Source organism: Pristiophorus japonicus, chromosome 21 (genome assembly GCF_044704955.1).
Source record: "Pristiophorus japonicus isolate sPriJap1 chromosome 21, sPriJap1.hap1, whole genome shotgun sequence".
Lineage (NCBI taxonomy): Eukaryota > Metazoa > Chordata > Chondrichthyes > Pristiophoridae > Pristiophorus > Pristiophorus japonicus.
The window spans coordinates 11,208,044-11,231,163 of NC_091997.1; the positions used below are offsets into that span (position 1 = coordinate 11,208,044).

General features: G+C 43.8%; 1 protein-coding gene across 1 annotated transcript in view; it reads left to right on the forward strand.

Annotated features, from left to right (window-relative positions):
- The window catches only part of LOC139233602 (G protein-activated inward rectifier potassium channel 1-like), a 74,209-nt gene extending 52,744 nt beyond the window's left edge, over positions 1-21,465 (forward strand). Inside the window, exon 3 of the mRNA XM_070864006.1 lies at positions 20,033-21,465. Within this exon, the coding sequence (XP_070720107.1) occupies positions 20,033-20,637 (605 nt within the window). The 3' untranslated portion in view covers positions 20,638-21,465. The remainder of the gene's footprint in view (positions 1-20,032) is intronic.
- The last annotated feature ends 1,655 nt before the right edge of the window (positions 21,466-23,120 follow it).

Genomic DNA, 23,120 nt, shown 5'->3' on the forward strand with positions numbered 1-23,120 from the left:
CGGGGATGTTGTACTTTATCGGGGAGGCTTTGAGGGTGTCCTTGTAATGTTTCCTCTGCTCACCTTTGGCTCGTTTGCCATAAAGGAGTTCCGAGTAGAGTGCATGCTTTGGGAGTCTCGCGTCTGGCATGCGAACAATATGGCCTGCCAGGCGGAGCTGATCAAGTGTGGTCAGTGTTTCAATGCTGGGGATGTTGGCATGGTCGAGGACGCTAACGTTGGTGCGTCTGTCCTCCCAGGGGATTTGTAGGATCTTGCAGAGACATCGTTGGTGGTACATGGTCCATGTCTCTGAGCCATGCAGGAGGGCGGGTATTACTACAGCCCTGTAGACCATGAGCTTGGTGGCTGATTTGAGGGCCTGGTCTTCCAACACTCTTTTCCTCAGGCGGCTGAAGGCTGCACTTGCGCACTGGAGGCGGTGTTGAATCTCGTCGTTAATGTCTGCTCTTGTTGATAAGAGGCTCCCGAAGTATGGGAAATGGTCCACGTTATCCAGGGCCGTACCGTGAATCTTGATGACTGGGGGGGGGGGGGGCAGTGCTGTGCGGCGAGGACAGGCTGGTGGAGGACCTTTGTCTTATGGATGTTTAGTGTAAGGCTTATGCTTACGTACGCCTCAGTAAATACATTGACTATGACTTGGGGTTCAGCCTCTGTGTGTGCAGACGCAGGCGTCATCCGCGTACTGTAGCTCGACGACAGAGGTTGGGGTGGTCTTGGACCTGGCCTGGAGACGACGAAGGTTGAACAGGTTCTCACTGGTTCTGTAGTTCAGTTCCACTCCAGCGGGGAGCTTGTTGAATGTGAGGTAGAGCATGGCAGCGAGGAAGATTTACGCAGTGCTGAACACACCAAGGCTCTTCTCCCATTCCAAGAGAGGAGAGAACAAGAAAATCAGGTTGGTTTCCCTCAATGCATGCATAGAACATAAGAATTAGGAACAGGAGTAAGCCATCTAGCCCCTCGAGCCTGCTCCGCTTATGGCAGTGCACACTGAGTGATTGGTATTTGGTAGGTCTTTTGATGTAATACTTTATTATTCATTTACACAATAGTTTGAAAAATATTCTAAGCACGTGATGATTGGTAGAAGAACCAAAGGCGAAATAAGGAAACAGTTTTTTTAACGCAGCGAGTGGTTAGAATCTGGAATGCACGGCCTGAAAGGGTGGTGGAGGCAGATTCAATCATGGCTTTCAGAAGGGAATTCGATAAGTACCTGAAGGAAAATAATTTGCACAGCTACGGGGAAAGGGCGAGGCAGCGGACTAGCTGAAGTGCTCTTGCAGAGAGCCGGCACACGCTCGATGGGCCAAATGGCCTCCTTCTGTGCTGTAACCATTCTAATGTTCTCTGTCCGACACATTTTGACTCCACATGTTTCCATTTATGTGGATTTGTCTGCAGTTATTCTATTATTTTGTCCACCCTGAGACCTAGCACTTTATTGGACCTGGATCCGCAGCCCCTACGTGCGCATACGAGGTGTGCACATGCTCGTAGGGACTGCGCAAGTCTCGCGTTTAGGCATACACTGTGCATGTGGCTAAAACAGGAAGTTGCGATCTGTCAAGAAATCTCTTGACCGATCCACCGCATCCGAAGGAAAAGGGCCTCTGCGGGCTGAGAGTTGTGCTATTTGCCCAAATCCTGCCCAGCGAATGTCCAAGAAGTTAAGGTAAGGCCTGCTTTTACCGGTGTGAGAGTTGAATAAAAATTAAAAATAAAATGTTATCACTCATTTATATACAAAACAAACCCTGTCCATTAAGGTAAGTTTATTTTTAGCCCTGTTAAAACATTTTTAAAAAATCAAAAAAATTAATTTTTGTATAAAATATTTAATTAAATTGCATTTTAATTAATTTTAAATACATAATGTCTTTTTAAAAAGTTATTTTCAGTGTTTTTGAAAGTATTCCCATTCATAATTATGGCAGTTCCGTACATACGGAATTACTATAAGTATGAATGGGGATCCCCCTACTCTGATAGGTTGGACCGGCCCACGTGATCCCAGGGATGCGTACTAAACCCTTATGAACCTGGGTTACAAGGGCCTCTACGCTGGTCTTCACATCGAGCCCCAGGACCGCAATTCGCTGAACCTCCGGGATCACCAGGTACTTTCATAGAAGCCTCCAGGAAGCCTCCGACCGTAAATTCTGAGCCAATATTATTCATACCCAAATATTTTGGGTTACAGTATATAAGTAATCTGAGACATGAAATGTGGTAAGTGTAGCATGCTTGGAAGGAAAAGGTGATCTTGGAGCTATGGTTTCCAAAGCTCTCCACCACTGTGGTTTTCCACGTGTCATGTCTGGGTCTGTTGTGGACTAATTTCGAGAGATTGATTGTTGCAATTAGTCAACAACTCCATTATCATTGTATCGTGCAACTACCAAAAACAATAACTTGCATTTATATGGCCTCTTTAACGTAGTAAAACGTCCTAAGGTGCTTCACGGGAGCGGGATCAAACAAAATCTGACATTGAGCCATATAAAGAGATACAAGACAGATGACTAAAAGCTTGGTCAAATAGGTAGGTTTTAAGATGTTTCTTAAAGGAGGATAGAGAGGTAGAGAAGTTGAGGGAGGGAATTCCAGAGCTTGGGGTCCAGGCAGCTGAAGACATGGCCACCGATGGTGGAACGATGAAAATCGGGGATGCACCAGAAGCTAGAATTGGAGGAGTGCAGAGATCTCGGAAGGTTGTAAGACTGGAGGAGGTTACAGAAATAGGGAGGGACGAGGCCATGGAGTGATCTGAAAACAAGGCTGAGATTTTTTAAATTGCCAGACCGGTAGCCAATGTAGGTCAGCAAGCATAGGGGTAGGATGGTAAAAGAACTAGATGGACCCTGTTCATTTTTCATAAAGCGATTCCTATGTACAGCACTACATGATCTTCAACCCCTGGAGTGCATAAGGGATGGTTTTCTAGACCAATATGTCGAGGAACCAACCAGGGGGGAGGACATCTTAGACTGGGTGTTGTGTAATGAGAGAGGATTAATTAGCAATCTCGTTGTGCGAGGTCCCTTGGGGAAGAGTGACCATAATATGGTGGAATTCTACATTAGGATGGAGAATGAAACAGTTAATTTAGAGACCATGGTCCAGAACTTAAAGAAGGGTAACTTTGAAGGTATGAGGCGTGAATTGGCTAGGATAGATTGGCGAATGATACTTAAGGGGTTGACAGTGGATGGGCAATGGCAGACATTTAGAGACTGCATGGATGAACTACAACAATTGTACATCCCTGTCTGCCGTAAAAATAAAAAAGGGAAGGTGGCTCAACCGTGGCTATCAAGGGAAATCAGGGATAGTATTAAAGCCAAGGAAGTGGCATACAAATTGGCCAGAAATAGCAGTGAACCCGGGGACTGGGAGAAATTTGGAACTCAGCAGAGGAGGACAAAGGGTTTGATTCGGGCAGGGAAAATAGAGTACGAGAGGAAGCTTGCAGGGAACATTAAGACGGACTGCAAAAGCTTCCATAGATATGTAAAGAGAAAAAGGTTAGTAAAGACAAACGTACGTCCCCTTCAGTCAGGATCAGGGGAAGTCATAACGGGGAACAAAGAAATGGCAGACCAATTGAACAAGTACTTTGGTTCGGTATTCACTAAGGAGGACACAAACAACCTTCCGGATATAAAAGGGGTCAGAGGGTCTAGTAAGAATGAGGAACTGAGGGAAATCCTTATTAGTTGGAAAATTGTGTTGGGGAAATTGATGGGATTGAAGGCCGATAAATCCCCAGGGCCTGATGGTCTGCATCCCAGAGTACTTAAGGAGATGGCCTTGGAAATAACGGATGCATTGACAGTCATTTTCCAACATTCCATGGACTCTGGATCAGTTCCTATGGAGTGGAGGGTAGCCAATGTAACTCCACTTTTTAAAAAAGGAGGGAGAGAGAAAACGGAATTATAGCCTGACATCGGTAGTGGGTAAAATGATGGAATCAATTATTAAGGATGTCATAGCAGCGCATTTGCAAAGAGGTGACATGATAGGTCCAAGTCAGCATGGATTTGTGAAAGGGAAATCATGCTTGACAAATCTTCTGGAATGTTTTGAGGATGTTTCCAGTAGAGTAAACAAGGGAGAACCAGTTGATGTGGTGTATTTGGACTTTCAGAAGGCTTTCGACAAGGTCCCACACAAGAGATTAATATGCAAAGTTAAAGCACATGGGATTGGGGGTAATGTGCTGACATGGATTGAGAACTGGTTGTCAGACAGGAAGCAAAGAGTAGGAGTAAATGGGTACTTTTCGGAATGGCAGGCAGTGACTAATGGGGTACCGCAAGGTTCTGTGCTGGGGCCCCAGCTGTTTACATTGTACATTAATGATTTAGACGAGGGGATTAAATGTAGTATCTCCAAATTTGCGGATGACACTAAGTTGGGTGGCAGTGTGAGCTGCGAGGAGGATGCTATGAGGCTGCAGAGTGACTTGGATAGGTTAGGTGAGTGGGCAAATGCGTGGCAGATGAAGTATAATGTGGATAAATGTGAGGTTATCCACTTTGGTGGTAAAAACAGAGAGACAGACTATTATCTGAATGGTGACAGATTAGGAAAAGGGGAGGTGCAACGAGACCTGGGTGTCAAGGTACATCAGTCATTGAAGGTTGGCATGCAGGTACAGCAGGCGGTTAAGAAAGCAAATGGCATGTTGGCCTTCATAGCGAGGGGATTTAAGTACAGGGGCAGGGAGGTGTTACTACAGTTGGACAGGGCCTTGGTGAGGCCACACCTGGAGTATTGTGTACAGTTTTGGTCTCCTAACTTGAGGAAGGACATTCTTGCTATTGAGGGAGTGCAGCAAAGGTTCACCAGACTGATTCCCTGGATGGCGGGACTGACATATCAAGAAAGACTGGATCAACTGGGCTTGTATTCACTGGAGTTCAGAAGAATGAGAGGGGATCTCATAGAAACGTTTAAAATTCTGACGGGTTTAGATAGGTTAGATGCAGGAAGAATGTTCCCAATGTTGGGGAAGTCCAGAACCAGGGGTCACAGTCTGAGGATAAGGGGTAAGCCATTTAGGACCAAGATGAGGAGAAACTTCTTCACCCAGAGAGTGGTGAACCTGTGGAATTCTCTACCACAGAAAGTTGTTGAGGCCAATTCACTAAATATATTCAAAAAGGAGTTAGATGTAGTCCTTACTACTCGGGGGATCAAGGGGTATGGCGAGAAAGCAGGAATGGGGTACTGAAGTTGCATGTTCAGCCATGAACTCATTGAATGGCGGTGCAGGCTCGAAGGGCCGAATGGCCTACTCCTGCACCTATTTTCTATGTTTCTATGTTTCTATGTTTCAATCTCTGCTACTCAGGCTTGGTCCAGATTTAAAACTATGGCATTATTGATGCATCATGGAATCCTAAGTAATGACACTTAGACATTATTCCACTACAGTCCTGCAGAGGGTCGGAAACATCTGATGTGAATGCCGCTCCCAGAATTTGTGCACTGTAGGCTGCCCAGATCAGATTCATGCACTGAGTGCTATAAAAGGATCCTTCTGACACTTCAGCTGAGATCTTTCTTCTTGCCCATTTCCAACAGATTGGAGTAAATCTCCTTTCTCATGCTGCAGGCAAACTGCAAAAGTTAATCGTGGGAGCTTTAATTCTGAGATATGATTAGAGTGAGTGGTGCTGCTTAGTTTGTCCTCCACCACTTAATACATTTTAGCTATAGGTTTGTAATGAAGTTGAACATGAAACTCTCAAGTCAAATGGTCTTTTAAATAAATTCCAGACACCTAACTGATGTACTATTTTTAGACATTAATACCGATTTGTATTCCAAATGATTTATAGAGCACTGTACTAAAATCTTACATTTAGTCAGAAAAACAAAGAAACCAGCATAGCAATTATGCTTCTGTTTAAATAGCAGAAATTATGATTTCAAAGGATTGCATTAAGCTGTCATGCACGAATATCACACAGTATAATGTCTAGTCTATCTGGTAACATAGAAAAATAGAAAATAGGTGCAGGAGTAGGCCATTCGGCCCTTCGAGCCTGCACCACCATTCAATGAGTTCATGGCTGAACATGAAACTTCAGTACCCCATTCCTGCTTTCTCGCCATACCCCTTGATCCCCCTAGTAGTAAGGACTACATCTAACTCCTTTTTGAATATATTTAGTGAATTGGCCTCAACAGCTTTCTGTGGTAGAGAATTCCACAGGTTCACCACTCTCTGGGTGAAGAAGTTTCTCCTCATCTCGGTCCTAAATAGCTTACCCCTTATCCTTAGACTGTGACCCCTGGTTCTGGACTTCCCCAACATTGGGAACATTCTTCCTGCATCTAACCTATCTAAACCCGTCAGAATTTTAAACGTTTCTATGAGATCCCCTCTCATTCTTCTGAACTCCAGTGAATATAAGCCCAGTTGACCAAGTCTTTCTTGATTTGTCAGTCCTGCCATCCCGGGAATCAGTCTGGTGAACCTTCGCTGCACTCCGTCAATAGCAAGAATGTCCTTCCTCAAGTTAGGAAACCAAAACTGTACACAATACTCTAGGTGTGGCCTCACCAAGGCCCTGTACAACTGTAGTAACACCTCCCTGCCCCTGTACTCAAATCCCCTCGCTATGAAGGCCAACATGCCATTTGCTTTCTTAACCGCCTGCTGTACCTGCCTGTCAACCTTCAATGACTGATGTACCATGACACCCAGGTCTCGTTGCACCTCCTCTTTTCCTAATCTGTCACCATTCAGATAATAGTCGGTCTCTCTGTTTTTACCATCAAAGTGGATAACCTCACATTTATCCACATTATACTTCATCTGCAGTGCATTTGCCCACTCACCTAATCTATCCAAGTCACTCTGCAGCCTCATAGCATCCTCCTCGCAGCTCACACTGCCACCTAACTTAGTCATCCACAAATTTGGAGATACTACATTTAATCCCCTCGTCTAAATCATTAATGTACAATGTAAACAGCTGGGGCCCCAACACAGAACCTTGCGGTACCCCATTAGTCACTGCCTGCCATTCTGAAAAGTACCCATTTACTCCTACTCTTTGCTTCCTGTCTGCCAACCAGTTCTCAATCCATGTCAGCACACTACCCCCAATCCCATGTGCTTTAACTTTGCACATTAATCTCTTGTGTGGGACCTTGTCGAAAGCCTTCTGAAAGTCCAAATACACCACATCAACTGGTTCTCCCTTGTCTACTCTACTGGAAACATGCTCAGAAAATTCCAGAAGATTTGTCAAGCATGATTTCCCTTTCACAAATCCATACTGACTTGGACCTATCATGTCACCTCTTTGCAAATGCGCTGCTATGACATCCTTAATAATTGATTCCATCATTTTATCCACTACCGATGTCAGGCTGACCGGTCTATAATTCTCTGTTTTCTCTCTCCCTCCTTTTTTAAAAAGTGGGGTTACATTGGCTACCCTCCACTCGATAGGAACTGATCCAGAGTCTATGGAATGTTGGGAAATGACTGTCAATGCATCTGCAATTTCCAAGGCCACCTCCTTAAGTATTCTGGGATGCAGACTATCAGGCCCTGGGGATTTATCGGCCTTCAATCCCATCAATTTCCCCAACACAATTTCCCGACGAATAAGGATTTCCCTCAGTTCCTCATTCTTACTAGACCCTCTGACCCCTTTTATATCCAGAAGTTTATTTGTGTCCTCCTTAGTGAATACCGAACCAAAGTACTTGTTCAATTGGTCTGCCATTTCTTTGTTCCCCGTTATGACTTCTCTTGATTCTGACTGCAGGGGATGTACGTTTGTCTTTACTAACCTTTTTCTCTTTACATTTCTATAGAAGCTTTTGCAGTCCGTCTTAATGTTCCTTGCAAGCTTCCTCTCGTACTCTATTTTCCCTGCCCTAATTAAACCCTTTGTCCTCCTCTGCTGAGTTCTAAATTTCTCCCAGTCTTCGGATTCACTGCTATTTCTGGCCAATTTGCATGCCACTTCCTTGGCTTTAATACTCTCCCTGATTTCCCTTGATAGCCATGGTTGAGCCACCTTCCCTTTTTTATTTTTGCGCCAGACAGGGATGTACAATTGTTGTAGTTCATCCATTCGGTCTCTAAATGTCTGCCATTGCCCATCCACTGTCAACCCTTTAAGTATCATTCGCCAATTCACGCCTCATACCTTCAAAGTTACCCTTCTTTAAGTTCTGGACCATGGTCTCTGAATTAACTGTTTCATTCTCCATCCTAACGTAGAATTCCACCATATTATGGTCACTCTTCCCTAAGGGGCCTCGCACAACGAGATTGCTAATTAATCCTCTCTCATTACACAACACCCAGTCTAAGATGGCCTCCCTCCTTGTTGGTTCCTCGACATATTGGTCTAGAAAACTATCCCTTATGCACTCCAGGAAATCCTCCTCCACCGTATTGCTTCCAGTTTGGTTAGCCTAATTTATATGCTTATTAAAGCCACCCATGATAACTGCTGCACCTTTATTGCATGCACCCCTGATATCATACAACAGAACAGATAACAAAACCCAAGGTATATAAAGATGTTTAAGCTTTTCAGTCTAGAAAGAAGGAAAATATGAAAGAGCACACCAAAAAATCAAGACCAGAGGACATAAATGGAAATTCATGTCATGTATATTTGGAACAGTTCTCCGGAAAGACTTCTCTACTCAATGACTGAAAAATATTGGGATAATCTACCAAGTAATGTAATAAAGACAAAAACATTGTGCAATTCAGAATACAATTTGATCTTGTGATGGGAGATTTAATGTCCTAGAGGGATAAGTTTTGGTGGGCTAAATGACCTCTTCTCCCTGGCATTTCTCCTTATGAACTTATAATGAGCCGCATAATGCATTAACGATAAAGTTGGTTGAATCAAATATCAGATACAAATGGAGCGCTGCAAAATAATTTATTTTGGATGAATTGTGTTCAAGGAAATGAGATGCGTTGCTAGGGATTAGAACATCTTTCAACTTATTTGCATTCCTATTTCAGCATGTCAGGCCTAGTGAAACACAAGGGAGAGGTAGGGCAAAGTTCCATTTGCATCACTTCAAACAAAATAATGTAACGATAATATCAGAACTGGATCCCATTGTGGCATTTTCATTTTTATTTCCCGCACCAAACATCTTTATAGCCTCCCGAAGTGAGAGGCAAGTTTGTGCCAGTAGATTTATGCTGGAAACTGGGTTGAGGGTGCCGAAACTAATTTCACTTAGGACACAGGGAGAAGATTTTCATCCCATCAGACTGAACAGGATTTGAATACCGGCCACAGTAGTGACGTACCATTCTGCTAACCCATCATTCCACCACTCTTTGTTCTTTTAATTTTATTCAGGCAAGTCGCGCTGGAAGGAAAACGGTATGTTAACGATGCACGCTGTTACTAGTGCGCAAATTGGTCAGCAGGTTCAGCGGATTAAGAGATACGAATCTCCAGAATGTGTTGGTCAATTTATGCTGCTCTGCCGTTTACTTCGCTCAACAGCATCTTGCCGTTAGCCTCCTCGTTATTTTTAAGAACTCGCTGCATTTACACATTAATTGGCCTTTACACTCACCACACAAAGTTAGGGCTGGATCTTAACAGCGCAAGTCCCTTTTTAATGATGTGATAATTGTTAGTACAATGCCAATCATCCTTTCTGGCCTCGAAATGAAACAATTTAAACTGTTCAATCTCATTCCTGCATGTAGTCAATTATCGTTAGAGATTTAAAAAAAATCAAACCCGCGATTCTGCCATTCACATTCGCTTGCGCTTGCCCGTGGGGCAATTTCCCCTGTGGGGCGTTAAAGGGTCAGCGCGCACGGCAATGACATCATCGGCAGTGCACAGCGGCCCGGACGCGGGACACGGTGCTGCCATGGCAACGCCTCTGCAAACTCCCGGACAATTTCCCGGGAGCCAGTAGCGCCCACTCCCCTGGGCAATTCCTCCCCCCAAACCTCGCCCCCCTCCACCACCACCACCTATTTCATAAAGTGAAAACTTTGAACAACAAAAATCAGATCAATTCTGTCCCTCTGTGGATATTTTTTTTAATCATTTTGTAACTGGCCCTTCTAGCTCCTCCTTCCATAGAAGCCAATGGACTCCACATGACAGCATTGAGCTGCCTGTTGAATGATTCCACAGTTTCTGCATTCACTGCCCTGTTCACAATACCATTCCAGGTATTGATCACTTTAACTTTTAAATGTTCTCTTTTGCCAATAATGTAAATGGGGCGATATCAGATCAGCTGCCCATTACACACCTCTTCTAATTTTTGTTTTCATTGTATGAAGAAATGCTTCCTGACATCAGTCTTGAACTTGCCTTTTACCTGTTGGTACTTGTATCCCCTTGTTCTGCATTCATCGTTTAACTTAAAGTAATACAGATTTACCGTTTCTATTCTGCTTAGTATCTTATATATAAGGTCCCCTATCATTCACCTTCGATCAAGGCTGAAGAGCAAAGAAAAAATAAAGAAGGACTTGCATTTATATAGCGCCTTTCATGACCTCAGGACATCCCATTTACAGCCAATGAAGTACTTTTGAAGTGTAATCACTGTTGCAATGTAGGAAACGTGGCAGCCAATTTGCACACAGCAAGTTCCCACAAACAGCAATGTGATAATGACCAGATAATCATTTTTAGTGACGTTGGTTGAGGGATAAATATTGGCCAGTGCACGAGGGATAACTTAACTCCCCTGCTCATCTTCGAAATAGTTCCATGGCATCTTTAATGTCCACCCGAGAGGGAAGACCGGGTCTTGGTTTAATGTCTCATCCAAAAGACAGCACCTCCAACATATAAGTGCAGCACTCCCTCAGTCTAGATTTTTGGGTTCAAGTCTCTGGAGTGAGACTGGAACCCATAGCCTTCTGATCGAGAGACAAGAGTGCCACCAACTGAGCCACAGCTGACACTTTCAAAGTATGAGATTTTCTAGTCTTTCCTCATAACTCTATCATCCAGTACTAGACTAGAAATCAGGCTTTCGTGGTGTCCACTTTATGATCAGTGAACAACACATATGCTTCTTTTGATGGTAATGAGGGGAGATGAATGCTGCTGACAGTTTTTGAAATTTAATGGGGTGCGTGTGTGCAGCCCAAGTATAAAAGGCCAGCCATTTTGTATATTAGTCACTTTGAGCAGAGCCAAGGTTATACCTCTTGGAGTTAAACAGTACACAGTCTAACAGTTATTGCATACACAACATTTGGTGACGAGGCAACAAGAACCTTTGCATGCAAAAATGAGCACAATTGGATTGTTGGAGGAATTTGTGGAAGGAGAAGATTGGGCAGACTTTGTGAGCCATTTGAGCCAGTTCTTCATGGCCATCAAAATGGAGGAGGTCAGCGACGCAGATTGGCGCTGGGCGGTATTCCTCACGGTTTACAGTCCAAAAATTTATGGTCTGATAAAGAATCTACTTCTGCCTGTGAGTCCAACAGAGAAGACGTATGAAGAACTGTGTACACTGGTACAGGACCATCTTAAGCCAGACGAAGGCGTCATAATCTCGAGATACAGATTTTATACGCACGTTCGCTCAGAGGGTCAGAATGCGGCGGAATTCGTTGCCAACCTGAGACGTCTAGCGGGACCGTGTAAGTTCGGGGCTGTGTTGGCAGACATACTGCGGGACTTCTTTGTAATCGGCATTAATCACGAGGTGATCCTGCGTAAACTACTATCGGTGGAGGCATTGGACTTGAACAGGGCCATCACGATCGCTCAGTCATGCATTATGACGGATAGAAGTCTAAAGCAGATATCAGTGAAAAATCAAAACTCGGCAAGTACTGTAAATATGATTGATTCGGCGTTCGGCAGAGCAGCACATGGTAGGGCCTACCCGACTGCATATGTGAAACTTGTCACTGCCCAAAGTCCGCCAGCGGAAATGCATCCGAATACTCCGTGTTGACGTTGTGGGGGAAATCACCGGCACACCAGCAGTGCTGATTTAAGCAATATAGTTGCAAAGGCTGTCTGAGAGTGCGGCATCTCCAGCACAAGTGTCCGCAGATGAGCAAACGTGCTGCGATACACCACATGTAGGATGATGGTCAGACTAGCGCCGATCCGGATACTCAATCCGAGATACGAGAGAAGGAAGTGTATGGACTGTACTCGTTCCTAACTCAAAGCAAACCGATAATGATCAACGTGAAATTTAATGGGGTGCCGGTATCGATGGAACTGGACACGGGGGCGAGTCAATCGATAATGAGCCAGAGGGCATTCAACAAGCTGTGGGATACTAAGGCTGTGAGGCCCAGGCTGAGTCCAGTCAATGCCAAGTTGCGCACGTACACCAAAGAACTCATAATGGTGATTGGCAGTGCCACAATTAAAGTGTCGTATGACGGTGCGATTCACGAGTTACCACTATGGATTGTCCCAGGCAATGGCCCAATGCTGTTCGGTAGGAACTGGCTAGAAAAAATCAGATGCAATTGTAACGACATCAAGGCATTGTCGTTGGAGGAAGATACATGTGGCCAAGTACTGAGCAAGTTCCCCTCGCTGTTCGAATCAGGCATCGGCAACTTCACGGGAGCCAAGGTGCAGATCCACGAGGACTCGGATGCAAGACCCGTCCGTCATAAAGCTCGGGCAGTTCCATATATGATGAGGGAGAAGGTCAAAATCGAAGAGGACAGACTCCAGTGTGAAGGGATCATGTCACCGGTTGAATTTAATGAATGCACCAGCCCCATTGTTCCTGTGCTGAAAAGTGATGGTACAGTCAGAATCTGTGGAGACTGCAAGGCTATGATCAACAGGGTTTCGAAACCCAATCAGTACCCATTATCGAAGGCTGATAACTTGTTTGCAACGCTAGTTGGGGGGAAGTCGTTCACCAAACTGGACTTGACGTCGGCCTACATGACACAGGAGCTGGTCGAGACGGTGAAGAGACTTACGTGCATTAACACGCATAAAGGACTGTTTATTTATCACAGGTGCTCTTTTGGAATTCGCTCAGCTGCAGCAATATTTCAGAGGAACATGGAGAGTCTACTGAAGTCTGTTCCAAGATGACATCCTGATCACAGGTTGTGACTCCGAGGAACATCTGAACAACCTGGAAGAGGTTCTACATCGTCTGGACAAAGTAGGACTCAGACGGAAACACTCGAAGTGCGTCTTCATGGCTCCAGAGGTCGAATTTTTGGGGAGGAAAATTGCATCAGGCCCACGGACACGAAAACAAAGGCCATCAAGAATGCACCCAAGCCGCAGAATGTGACGGAGCTGCGTTCATTCCTGGGTCTACTCAACTACTTTGGTAACTTCCTACCTAAATTGAGCACCTTATTAGAACCACTGCACTTGCTGCTAAGAAAAGGCAACAACTGGGTGTAGGGTGTGTCTCAAGATAGAACTTTTTAGAAAGCCACTAATCTGCTTTGCTCTAAGAAGTTGCTGGTACATTATGACCCATGTAAACGTTTAGTATTGGCCAGTGATGCTTCGTCATATGAAATTGGTTACGTACTCCAACAAGCTAATGAGCCGGGTAAACTTCAACCAGTCGCGTATGCGTCAAAAAGTTTGTCTAAAGCGGAAAGAGCCTACAGCATGGTAGAGAAAGAAGCACTAGCCTGTGTGTATGCGGTAAAAAAGATGCATCAGTACCTGTTTGGTTTCGGTTTGAACTGGAGACAGATCACAAGCTGCTCATTTTACTGTTCTATGAAAACAAAGGTATCAATACCAGTTCATCCTGCATCCAGAGGTGGGCACTGATATTATCCGCTTCTGATTACATAGAAACATAGAAAATAGGTGCAGGAGTAGGCCATTCGGCCCTTCGAGCCTGCACCACCATTCAATATCAAAGCTGACAATTCACCTCAGTACCCCTTTCCTGCCTTCTCTCCATACCCCTTGATCCCTTTAGCCATAAGGGCCATATCCAACTCCCTCTTGAATATATCTAATGACCTGGCACCGAGAATTGTGCCGATGCTTTGCGCCGTCTGCTGTTGCCCACACCGGAGGTGGAAACGCCACAACCGGCGGACCTATTGTTAGTTATGGATGCTTTTGAGAGTGAAGGAACCCCTGTCACGGCTCAACAAGTTAAGACCAGGACCAGCCAGGACACGATTTTATCGGTGGTGAAGTGTTGCATCCTCAAAGGTGATTGGTCTGCCTTACCCAAGCAAATGTGCGAGGGGACCAAACCCTACATTCGTCACAAAGACGAACTGTCTATTCAGTCGGATTGTATACTGTGGGGCAATCGTGTTGTTATGCCCAAGAAAGAGAGAGAGAAATTTGTACTTGAGCTACATAGCACACATCCCGGCATTGTAATGATGAAAGCCATCGCCAGGTTTCATGTAAGGTGGCCGGGAATTGACTCTGAGCTGGAATCAGTGCAACACTTGCATGCAGCTCAGCAAAGCACCAGCGGAATCACCACTGAGTCTGTGGTCGTGGCCATGGTCCAGGATCCACATAGACTTTGCAGGTCACTTCCTGGGGAAGATGTTTTTAGTTGTGATGGATGCATATTCGAAGTAGATAGAGTGTATAATCATGTCATTCAGCACATCCACAGCTACCATTGAAAATCTCAGTGTCATGTTCGCGACACATGGTCTGCCTGACATTGTTGTTAGCGACAACGGATCGTGCTTCACCAGTCAGGAGCTTCAAGAGTTCCTGAAACTCAATGGTATCAAACATGTAAGATCAGCACCAGTCAAACCTGCATCCAATGGGCAAGCAGAACGTGCTGTCCAAATCATAAAGCAGAGTATGAAGCGAGTAACCCAAGGGTCACTGCAGACCCGCCTGTCATGCATACTGCTTAGTTACAGGACAAGACCACACACGCTTACTGAGGTCTCGCCTGCTGAACTAATGATGAAGAGAGGTCTTAAGACCAAGCTATCTCTTGTACACCCTGACTTGAATAATCATGTTGAATATAGAAGACAAAATCAGTAAGGATGTCATGATCGCGCAGCTGTGTCATGTTATATTTCTGTAAATGTTCCTATATATGTTCTGAATTATGGTCTGGGTCCCAAGTGGATCGGTAGTACTGTCATGGCCAAGGAGGGCAACAGAGTATTTATTGTCAAGCTCAAAAATGGGCAAACGTGCAGGAAACATATGGATCAGACAAAGCTGCAGCACACAGATGAACTGGAATAGTCGGAGGAAGAGACAATCGACGACCAAACAACCTACCCCAGTCATCAGAGGACTCAGTGGTCATCAGTGAATTGGGACTTTCAATCACTGACATGTTCCATGAAAATGGACTTTCAATCCCTGACATGGCCATTGCCACTCCCACCAAGTCAGCCACCCAGCCCCCAGTCACAACAGATTCTGAACACTCACCCAAGTCTGGAGTTGAACTGAGACGGTCAACCCTGGAGAGTAAAACACCGGACTGTCTCAATTTGTAAAAGACTGTGTTAATATCTCAGAGAGAGGTATTGTCATGTATGTACTTTTGGGACCACTAGCCACTAGTTGGCGCCACTGTTGGAGGCCATTGGGCTGCACCCACGTGTGTGCAGCCCAAGTATAAAAGGTCAGCCATTTTGTATATTAGTCACTTTGGGCCTTAATAAAGCAGAGCCAAGGTTATACCTCGGAGTTAAACAGTACTCAGGCTAACAATTGTTGCATACACAACAGTTTTACCATTTGAACTCCCCAATTCTCACTGGACTGATTTCATCGGTTATTTGCCATTCCATTGGTGGCAGTAGAGTGTATCATCTCACAGGGGGTGTAAAACCTGTCACAACCAGTCAGTGAGGCAGCTGCAGACAGCAAATTGGCACTGCTGCAGCTGATGGAGCAAACTGCAGTGCAGTGCCTCTCCCAGGTTCAGCAGAAGGAAGTGGGCAGTGGCAGGAGATGTAAACGAGGATGCACATATAAATAAAGTTAAACCCATGGGGAGGTCTCAGACAGGAAGGGAATTAAATGCATATTAGGGTTGTAAGAATAGGGGGGCATTGATGCTGCCTCAGGCGATCCAATCTGAAAATATATGTTGCAGCAATTTAGTTGTACATGTCAGAGCAGGTTGGAGCTGTTCTAATTACCAGGATTTAATTTGGTTTTGGCTGTTCCTGCTGTTATTAATTTTGATTGCAGTGTTAGCATCACTCCAATTTTTCATTCCAACCCTTATGCAAAATCTGGTTGATTGCAATGCAAGCATACTTTTGTTTCAGTTCAAAGCTGTAGTTTTGGATTATTAACAATGGATTTTTACATGAATATGAAATTCATTTGAATTTTAATTATGTGTACGACTTTTCTTCTACAGCACTATTTTAACGCTTTGGGCAGCATATGACCTATACAGCTTTCAAATGACTCGCATATAACTCATATCGCATGTGTGCTTGCATCTCACCTGTACTTCCACAAAGTGAATATTGTCAAGATACTTTACTGTGGACTACTTCAAGGCAAAGCAAGGAAGTTACGCTAAACCTTTATAAATCACTGGTTAGGCCTCAGCTGGAGTATTGTGTCCAATTCTGGGCACCACACTTTAGGAAGGGTGTCAAGACCTTGGTGAGGGAGCAGAGTGATTTACTAGAATGGTTCCAGGGATGCAGGACGTCAGTTATGTGGAGAGACTATAAAAGCTGGGATTGTTCTCCTTAGAGGAGAGAAGGTAAAGGGGATATTTAATAGAGGTGTTCAAAATTATGAGGGGTTTTGATAGAGTAGATAGGGAGAGACTGTTTCCACTGGCAGAGAGTCGGCCAGCAGAGGACACAGAATTAAGATAATTGACAAAAGAACCAGAGGCAAGATGAGGAAAATATTTGTTTTACGCAACGGATTGTTATGATCTGGAAAGCAAGAGTGACTTTCAAAAGGGAATTGTATATATACTTTAAAAGTTAAATATTTACAGGGCTATGGGAAAGAGTAGAGGAGTGGGACTAATTGGATAGGTCTTTCAAAGAGACAACACCAGCACGATGGGCCGAATGGCTGCCTTCTGTGTTGTAAGATTCTATGATTCTATTTTCAAATAAGGATTTTTTCTCGAGCAATTTCCTGGTAGATAATAAATTGAATATTTTGAATGTGGAATAGTACTAGTAGGGGTACAATAGCATAGTTGTTATGTTACTGGACTATTATTCCAGAGGCGTGGACTAATAATCTGGAGACATGAGTTCAAATCCCACTATGGCAGCTGGGGAATTTAAATTCAGTTAATTAAATAAATCTGGAATTAAAAAGCTTGTATCAGTAATGGTGACCATGAAACTACCGGATTGTTGGATAAACCCAACTGGTTCACTAATGTCCTTTAGGGAAGGAAATCTGCTGTCCTTACCAGGTCTGGCCTATATGTGACTCCAGTGGTTGACTCTTAACTGCTCTCTGAAATGGCCTAGCAAGTCACTCAGTTGTACCAAACAGCTACAACAAACCTTCATTCGCCTCACAGACTGCAGCGGTTCAAGAAGGAGGCTCATCGCCACCTTCTCAAGGGCAATTAAAAAGGGGAATAAATGCCGGCCTTGCCAGTGACACCCACATCCCATAAACGAATAAATTAAAAAACAATTAGAGAAGGACGCAGTCTAATTTAATGTGTCTGAGGGATCCTAGTGGATTATAAATGTGGACTTTAATAATGGCTGTGATTTTCCCAACTGATTTTGTTTCATTTAAAGTACTTCAAATTTGCTTCTTATTTATGAGCAAACATATGTTAGGTTTGTTAAAGGACCAATGATATGCAATGAAATCTGAAATAAAAACAAATTTCATCCACATTAGAATAGAGATCCCAATGAAGGATTATGCCTGAAACATTACCCTACCTTTTCCCCTTTTTAAATACAGCAGCTCTGCTGTGCATTTCCAGCATTTTCTGTCTTTATTCCAGATTTTCAGCAGGCTCTTTTACTGACCGCACTCATTCTTGTACTGTTGGTTGTGTTTTGTGCTAATCCATATGTACTTTATGTACAAGTGGAAAGCTTATAAATAGCTACTGATCTCTATGTTAAACACTTAATGAAAAGAGTCTGCAAATATCTGCCTCATTGTGCATTTTTAAAGAGGTTTGAATCACACTCTAATCTCACGGGCGTGATACTCGTCTTCGATAAAAACAGAAAATACACAGCTCGTCTCAGCAGCTGAAAAGGCAATCCTGTCAACAGAACTGAATATAATAAATTTCTTATGTACTTGAAATGATGTCTGAAACTTATTTACATTCTGCCCAGCTATACTTGGGAAGAAATTTTAATCTGTTTTCCAGCACTGTAATTTAAAAAAATATATATTGTCCTCCCTCTTTCTCCATTTTTCTTCCTCTTCAGAAATCCCGTGAAAAAGAGAGAAAGAAAGTAAGAAAGAATTGGCATTTATATACCACCTTTCATGACCTCACGACATTTCAAAGCACTTTATAGCCAATTAAGTATTTCTGAATTGTAATCACTGTTGTATGTAGGAAATGCAGCTGCCAGTTTGTGCACGGCAAAATCCCACAAACAGCAATGTGATAATAACCAAATAATTTTTGTGATGTTGGTTGAGGAATAAATATTGGCCAAGACACTGGGGAGAACTCTCTTCCTCTTCAAGTAGTGCCGTGGGATCGTTAACATCCACCTGAGAGGGCAGATGGGGCCTTGTCAAATTTTATTTGATAACGCTCCTGTGAATTACCTTGGGATATTAAAGGCACAATATAAATACAAGTTGTTGTTGTCTCATCTGAAAGATGGCACCCCCAATAGTGCCACACTCCCTCAGTACTACAGTGGAATGTCAGTCTAGATTTTTGTGCTCAAATCTCTGGAGTATGTCTTGAACCCACAACCTTCTGAATCAGAGGCAAGAATATGACTACTGAGTCATGGCTGACTTCTGATATGCAAATTATTTATTAATTAACTCCAACACAGTTCCCAAGATGGATATTGCTTCATAAGTGGGAGAATTTAATTTCTTCAGGTATATCTCTTGGCCCACATTGAACAATTACTGGAATCAATTGTATAATTAACACATAAATCGTTGGGTTAATTTGACCTCTGATTACGTTCTCTACCCCTGAGAGGTACTTTCCTTCAATACTCTCACCCAGGTTGGGAGCTCACAATATGGGAAATGTAGAATCATGGCCCAGTCCCATGTTTGTGCCATATGGTGAACACCAATAATCGGCACTGATGGGCACATTTTCCTCTTGCTGTTAATTTGAACAAAAAAGTAGATGTGAGCTTAAAGATAAGCATTCTAATTTTTTCTGCACTTTCCCCATACCCTTTAATATTTTTCTGCTTCAAGTATTTATCTAAGTCCCTCTTAAATATTTTGATTGAATTGGCTCCAGTAGCCAAATATGGTAATGCATTTCATATTCTAATAACTATGTGTGAAAAGAGTTCTTCTAATCTCCCCTTTATGCTTCTAGTACTAATCCTGAGTTTATGCTCCATTATTACCGATTCACCGGTGGAAATCAACTTTTTACTGTTTACTCTCCAACACCCTCTCATAATTTTGACCATTCCTGTTGGATTTCCTCAAACTTGTGCTCCAGTCCAATACAGTCCCAAGTTTTTCCAAGTCTCTCATCAGTTGCTTTATCCATAATTTTTAATATAGTTAATATGAGCAGAATCCTCGTTAAAGCCTGGTATTTTGTGGCAAATTAAGGTATGTACTTATCAGATGACAGCTGTACCTGACTGGGCACTGTGTATGCAAAATTAACTGTGCTTAATCATATAATAAACCTTTTATGCCTATGAGAAATTTGTTTTTATAATGGGAGCAATAATTAGGCACTTTCAGTCATTTATGTACAACTATAACAATTAACTTGACATTTTGTATTAGCATTTTTCTCTAATTATTATAATTGAAATAATGAACCAATTTTGTAAACTCCATCTATTTATAAAACTTTAAAAGCCACTTGTTATTCTGCTTTGCAGGAATGACATGTCAAGCGAGGACCTCGTACACAGAAGATGAAGTTCTTTGGGGCCATAGGTTCCTTCCCGTCATGTCGCTAGAAGAAGGTTTTTTCCGTGTAGATTATTCCCAATTCCATTCCACATTTGAGATCCCCTCTTCTCCCTATAGTGTAAAAGAACAAGATGAGAAGCTGTCTCTTACCCCACCCTGTGCCACCCCCTCTATCAGCAACAGCAAGAACAGGAAAGATAGAATCTTCTCCTTGGACTGTATTGATACCCTTGAGGAAAAGGGCAGCAAATTACCAGCCAAGCTTCAGAAAATGAGCACCTGCAAGAATGACCTGCAAAGGAAAGTCCTATGGATGCCTGCAGATATAGGAGAAAAAACTTGCAGCACTGGGGACCTCCCTCTAAAACTGCAGAAGATAAGTTCTATCCCCAGAAATTCCGGTGTTGAGGAAAGACTCCCACTGAAGGCTTTCAAAGTCAATTCGGAACCCATCACACAGTCAACGGGGGATCTGTCACAGAGGGCACATGGCCTGCACACCACAGGGTCACGAATGGAGAACAATTTGCCTGCCAAACTGAGGAAAATGAACTCTGATCGTCTCACCTAGAAGCAGACAATATTAAATACAGCATGTTTCTTTCTAAAACTATCTATAAGAAAAAAATTCAGAGACTTAACGCCTTAAGTCAAGTGAATTGGGCAGTTTTGGGGTATACATTCTCATTTAATCTTGGTTTTGGTTTGCACAACCAGGTGACTACAATGTTTTAGTTACTGAGTTGAGGGGAAAATGTGAAGGTACACATTGTACATGCTTCATGGTTGGAATACTAAGACAGTAAGGGTAAAAACAAAAAAGGCACCTCTTGTATTTCTAGAAATGCCCAGTCAAGCATCATTGAACTAATTTGGCTTCAAATTAACTTTTAAAAGTCCTGAGTAAAGCCCCTTACTGGAGTTCTTCTTGTGGCTCAATAGATAAAATCACTGTCTACTATCAGTCTGGGTTGGGTTATACTGACTAGGAAGGTCCCAGGTACAATACCTGTTCTGTGCTGAGTTAGTTTGTTCTAACGGGATAGCAGTAGAAGCTATACATTTGCTTCAGCATCCCTGGGCTAAGGAGGAGAAAAGTCAACCAGGGTTGTTGCTTCTAATTGGCTCCTAGTGGTGAATTTTAACACTCAAAAACAAGTGGGTTGGGGTTGGGGTCGGGTCAGATGTTAACAATCTGAAACCGACCTCCAACCCGCCCACTTCCGGGTTTAACGGAGGCAGAATAAGGGACGGGCAGCCAACCTGCTCCCAGGAGGCGGGTGGCCAATTTAAATATTTTAATGAGGCTGGCAGCCTCTGATTTAACCTGCTTTGAAGGTTCTAACAGTGGCTGGCCGGGTTTCCCAGGCCCCGGGAAACCCGGCAGCTGAAAGGAGATGAGGGCAGTTTCGGGGAGAAGGTAAATGCCGTTCCAGCACTGCTTGTGGGGCAAGATGAGCAGGAGTGCTTCCTTCCGCAACCCCCTCCCCCTTCCGCAACCCCCTCCCCCCCCCACACCCCACCCAAGCTCTCACCTCCCACCCCCATCAGACCCTTCCCCCATAGAAAGACCCCCAGGGTTGGGGATTTGACTCCACCTCCCCCCCCCCCCACCCCGGGATCGGAACCCTGCGGTCGGGGATTGGACACCTCTGGGCCTGCTCTGGAGACATCCCCGCCCACCAGGAAACCAACATGACTTCCAGGCGAGGAACCTGTCAAGTACAAAAGACGCCTGCTGTGCAGTTGAAACCTTTGGGTTTCCCATCCTAAACTCTGCTCCCCCGCCTACGTAACCCACCCCTTTTAATATCTAGGCCCTAGTGTCTAGGGTATTATTCTTATTTTTAACTAGTTTCAAGTTTCTTTACGATCCAAGGTAGAATGAAACAACGTGCCCTTGTTAAGGTTTAGAAGCAATGTTGCTGCAGCATTCAGCCTCTACTCACAGACTCTATCTGTACTTTTACCTGAAGCAGTTTGTCTTAAACTAATCCGCTAATTGAAACATTGTCAGAATTAAATTGGTATGGAAACATCTAAATTACGTACTGAAACCGAATGAAACACTGGTACTTACTGAAGTAAACAAACATCCATAATTACTTGTATCATAAACCTTTATAAGTCACTGGTTCGGCCACAGCTGGAGTAACGTGGCCATTTCTGGACACCACACTTTAGGAAGGATGTCACGTCCTTCGAGAGGTTGCAGAGGAGATTTGCAAGAATGGTACCGGGGATGAAAGACTTCAATTATGTGGGGAGACAAAAGAAACTGGGATTGTTATCCTTAGCAAACAAGGTAAGGGGAGATTTGCTAGCGGTTCTTAAAATCATGAAGGGTTTTGATAGAGTCATAAGAACATAAGAAATAGGAGGAGGAGTAGGCCATATAGCCCCTCGAGCCTGGTCCGCCATTTAATAAGATCATGGCTGATCTGATCATGGACTCAGCTCCACTTCCCCGCCCTCTCCCCATAACCCCTTATCTCCCAAATAAAGGGAAACAGTTTCCAGTGGCAGAAGGGTCGGCAACCAGAGGACCCAGATTTAAGGTAATTGGCAAAAGAACCGGAGGCGATATGAGGAAATAATTTTTCTACGCAGCGATTTGTTATGATCTGGAATTGCACTGCTGGAAAGGATGATAGACACAGATTCAACAGTAACTTTTGAAATGGAATTGGATAAATACTTAAAGGGGGGGAAATTTGCAAAGCTACGGGGAAAGAGCAGGGGAGTGGGACTAATAGGATAGCTCTTTCAAAGAGATGGCACAGGCATGATGGGCAGAATGGCCTCTGTAATGTATTTGCTTCATGGGCTTTTTGCTTAAGAATTCATAGCAACACATTGGTCCTGAAATTCCGGTTGGAGGTTTCCCGCGGGCAATTGCCTCCGACCGGAGAAATTTTACGAAATTACTTGTAGGTCCCGGAGGCACCTGCGATTTCATTGGGGAGACCTTCTCTTTCCGCGCTGCGGAGCGCGCCCCCATCCCTTCCTACGCAGAAGGTGCAGTCACGTGTGACTGCTCAACCAATCAGGTAC